The sequence below is a fragment of the Microplitis mediator genome, chromosome 6 (assembly GCF_029852145.1).
Source record: "Microplitis mediator isolate UGA2020A chromosome 6, iyMicMedi2.1, whole genome shotgun sequence".
In the NCBI taxonomy this organism is placed as follows: Eukaryota; Metazoa; Arthropoda; class Insecta; order Hymenoptera; family Braconidae; genus Microplitis; species Microplitis mediator.
This window is the reverse complement of record NC_079974.1, coordinates 4,152,551-4,155,831: the sequence shown is the minus strand read 5'-3', so window position 1 is coordinate 4,155,831 and position 3,281 is coordinate 4,152,551. Positions and strand designations below refer to the sequence as shown.

General features: G+C 33.3%; 1 protein-coding gene across 1 annotated transcript; it reads right to left on the bottom strand.

Moving 5' to 3' along the window:
* Positions 1-1,917: 1,917 nt before the first annotated feature.
* Positions 1,918-2,850, bottom strand: LOC130670087 (cyclin-T-like). The gene has a single exon (XM_057473261.1). The coding sequence runs from the start codon at positions 2,848-2,850 to the stop codon at positions 1,918-1,920; it is 933 nt and encodes a 310-aa protein (XP_057329244.1).
* Positions 2,851-3,281: the final 431 nt, after the last annotated feature.

Below are 3,281 nucleotides of genomic sequence, written 5' to 3'. Positions count from 1 at the left end.
TGTTTGCTAACTTTACTGTCATAAAAATTAATTATTACTCTTAAAATAAAATTACTTATATAAAATAATTAATTATATTAAAATCAAAACAAAAAGAGGATTTCGTTTTATTAATATTTTATTTTTCAAAAGACATGATTAAGTCTATGGTGCATTATCATTAATTTTAATTACATTATTATTTAATTATTTACAAAAAATATATTAAACTTATTAAATAAAAAGTAAATTTTTCAAATATAATTAACTATTTTACTATTTACTATTTACATGAAATACTTAATATTTAATTTATGAAAATAATAAAACCTACAATAATATTTTACAATAAAAAATAACTGGATGATAAATAATTATGTACAAAAAATTAAAAAATTATTGAAACTACAAAAGCTTACGTCTCTTAGCAGAACACAAAATACTGCCCATGTCGTAATTATTTTGACGCTTACGGCTGTGGTCCAGATCCGCTTTAGTTGAGGGTACAAGCTGGCAGGTACTTCCAATGGAATTATCCTGAACTTCTACATCAGGAGGTGAAGAAGTCGATGATCCATCTGATTCAGATTTTTTCTTCATCATCCCGAGTCGAAATATTCAACGTAAATTCAACGTTTTCAACGTAAATTCAACGTATTCAACGTTTTCAACGTAAATTCAACGTTTTCAACGTAAATTCAACGTTTTTAACGTTTTTAACTTAAATTGAACATTTTGGACAGTGACCGGCCTATGAGAAAGAAAAGAGATCGGGAAAAGAAAGCACCAAGCTTTATTGCAAGGTTTTCCAGACTAATTATCAAAAAGATAAGTAGTATCCTCAAGGTCTTTCTCCAAAACACAATCTATGATGCTGTCACTTAATCCGAGAACATTAAATTGAAGACTGACACTGCCATAAAATTGCCCGATCAAAAATGATTTTAAATTATTATAATTGAGTATAAATGATTATATACGAGATATCATATATAATTACATATAATTATACGTGATTACACATGGAATTATATATAATTATATATATGAACCTATATATGGGGCATTCCATGCCAAATCACCGAGGTTTTGACCCGACCCCCTTCGATTTCGCTGAAACTTTTTTATCATTTTTTATCCTACCAAAGACATTTTTCTGAATTTTTTCAGATTTTTTTACCCAACCCAGAAAAAGTTACGAATTTTTGAAAAAAACCGCTGGTTTTTTTTAAATTGCTATAACTTTCCCAAAAATTAATCTTTCAGCACTTTTTTTTTTCAAAATTTGTGTTTTTAAATGTAGTTTTCAGAAAAAAATACAAAAAATGTTTCGAAAGTCACGATATATGAAATATTTCAGTTTTTTCAATAAAACCGTTATTTTTTCGAAGTTCGACACCTTCGATTCTCAATTTTTTTGTCTCAAAAAAAAAACTTCAACCAAGACAGTATTCAACCCCGCTATTCCCATTTTGTGCCGACTTTCCTTTATATTTTTTTTTTTCGATTGAAAATACAGAAATTTCTAAATTTGGCTTATTTTTTATGACTTTGCGCTGAAGTTTTTTTGGAACGTTTTTAAAAGATCAGAAGTTGAATAAAATTAGACAAAAACGACCGTAAAGTGTATTAGGGGCAAGGATTGATTTTTTCGGAAGGAAATTCCCAATTTTTAAATATAGTGAAACCTAAACTTACAATTAACCTTCGCAATAAGACAATTTATAGATAAACTTAGAAAAATATCGATAGCCCGAACTGAGAATTGAATCTAGACCATGTCGGTATCGCGCCGAGTGCTGTACCAGTTGAGATATCCGGTACTATACTATCCTCCGTTCAATTTGATCTAAAATTGTCTATAAGGCTATCGATATTTTTCTTTCTCATAGGCCGGTCACTGTCCAAAATGTTCAATTTAAGTTAAAAACGTTGAATTTACGTTGAATATTTCGACTCGGGCAGTCTATCACGATACTCGTGATAGCTGATTTTTCGTCGAGTCCTTGGCTTCTCGACTTCAGGGTTACCGGAAACAATTTCTGGATCCGATGAACTGGGGTTCGTCGCTATCCGATTCACTGCAGTCACTTTGACCGATGGATTTTTAAATAATCCCATCACCCGGTTTTTTATCCTGGGTGACATTTTATCTAAAACCGCTTTGAACTCCCTGTCCATCTTAATCAGTAAATCGAAGGTCACTTTGGTGTCGAGGAGCCAAAACCAAAGATTCCCGTCTATGACTTGGGGAATCTTCCACTGCGATGATTGGATGGTGAAATAAATACAGAATGACGCCACAACTGCCGGTTTATATTTCACGCACATTGACGTCATCTGTAAAGTGTAATTAGCCATCTGCAGGAAAATCTTGCATAATTCCTTGCAAGCTTTTATTTCCCCACAGAATTTCTTGATGCAATGATGAGGGTGACTAACCCCCATCTTGAATCCAAGTGTTCCCAGAAGAAGTTGCTCATTTGAAGTTAGTGCCTTGACCTTCTCCTGGTTCTCGGCAAAAGTAGTGTCCAGTTGGTGAACTTCGTATTTGTTGAGGCAGACATGAAGAGCGCTGATGACCGCCTGCGATTTTTGTGGCTCTTCTTCCCCCTTTGCCGCCAGAAAAATCGCTGCCGTGGCAATTTCATACCGGTGAAACTTGGCTAATGAATGGTGAATGAAGAATCTGTGCATGTACACAATGGCAGTGTGCATACAGACTTCTGACAACTTTAGCCGCTTGCCCAAATCAGTTATAAGGTAAGCGGCTTGTTGTTTGTGATCTAGCTCCTTCTCTGCGCTGATGCCATCCTTGGAACTAGGAGAGTTCTTCAACTCTTCTTTGTTGAAATACCACTTTTGAGCCATTTTTATTTACAATTTTTCACTGTTAATTTAACTTCACTGGAAACTTTCTTACTCTGCACTGGAACAGCTTAAGCACTTTGAAATAACACAATTTGGTTTTTTCCGTAACTTTTGAAATATTCTCAGACGAACTGTTGGGTATGAAGTTCGAGAATAAAGTGAGGAAATATTGACAAGACACTAAAATTTAAGGAATTTTATAACAAAAGAAATTGTCACAACAATGGGTATGGGGGTGATTAAAAAGTAATAGTTTAGGGCTGAAGAAATGTACCTGATGTAATTAGGAAAAGGTAATTAGACTTAGAACTCACAATATTGTGGTCATTAAGGTCTGCATATTCACGTGTGAAGGTAATTACTATTCCTGTGAAAGACCAAATGGCAAATAATTAAGTTTGTCATTATATATTTATGCCATTATATATTTA

Bases quoted from the DNA above. Each gene is read 5' to 3' on its own strand.
- LOC130670087 (XM_057473261.1), bottom strand. From the start codon at position 2,850: ATGGCTCAAAAGTGGTATTTCAACAAAGAAGAGTTGAAGAACTCTCCT.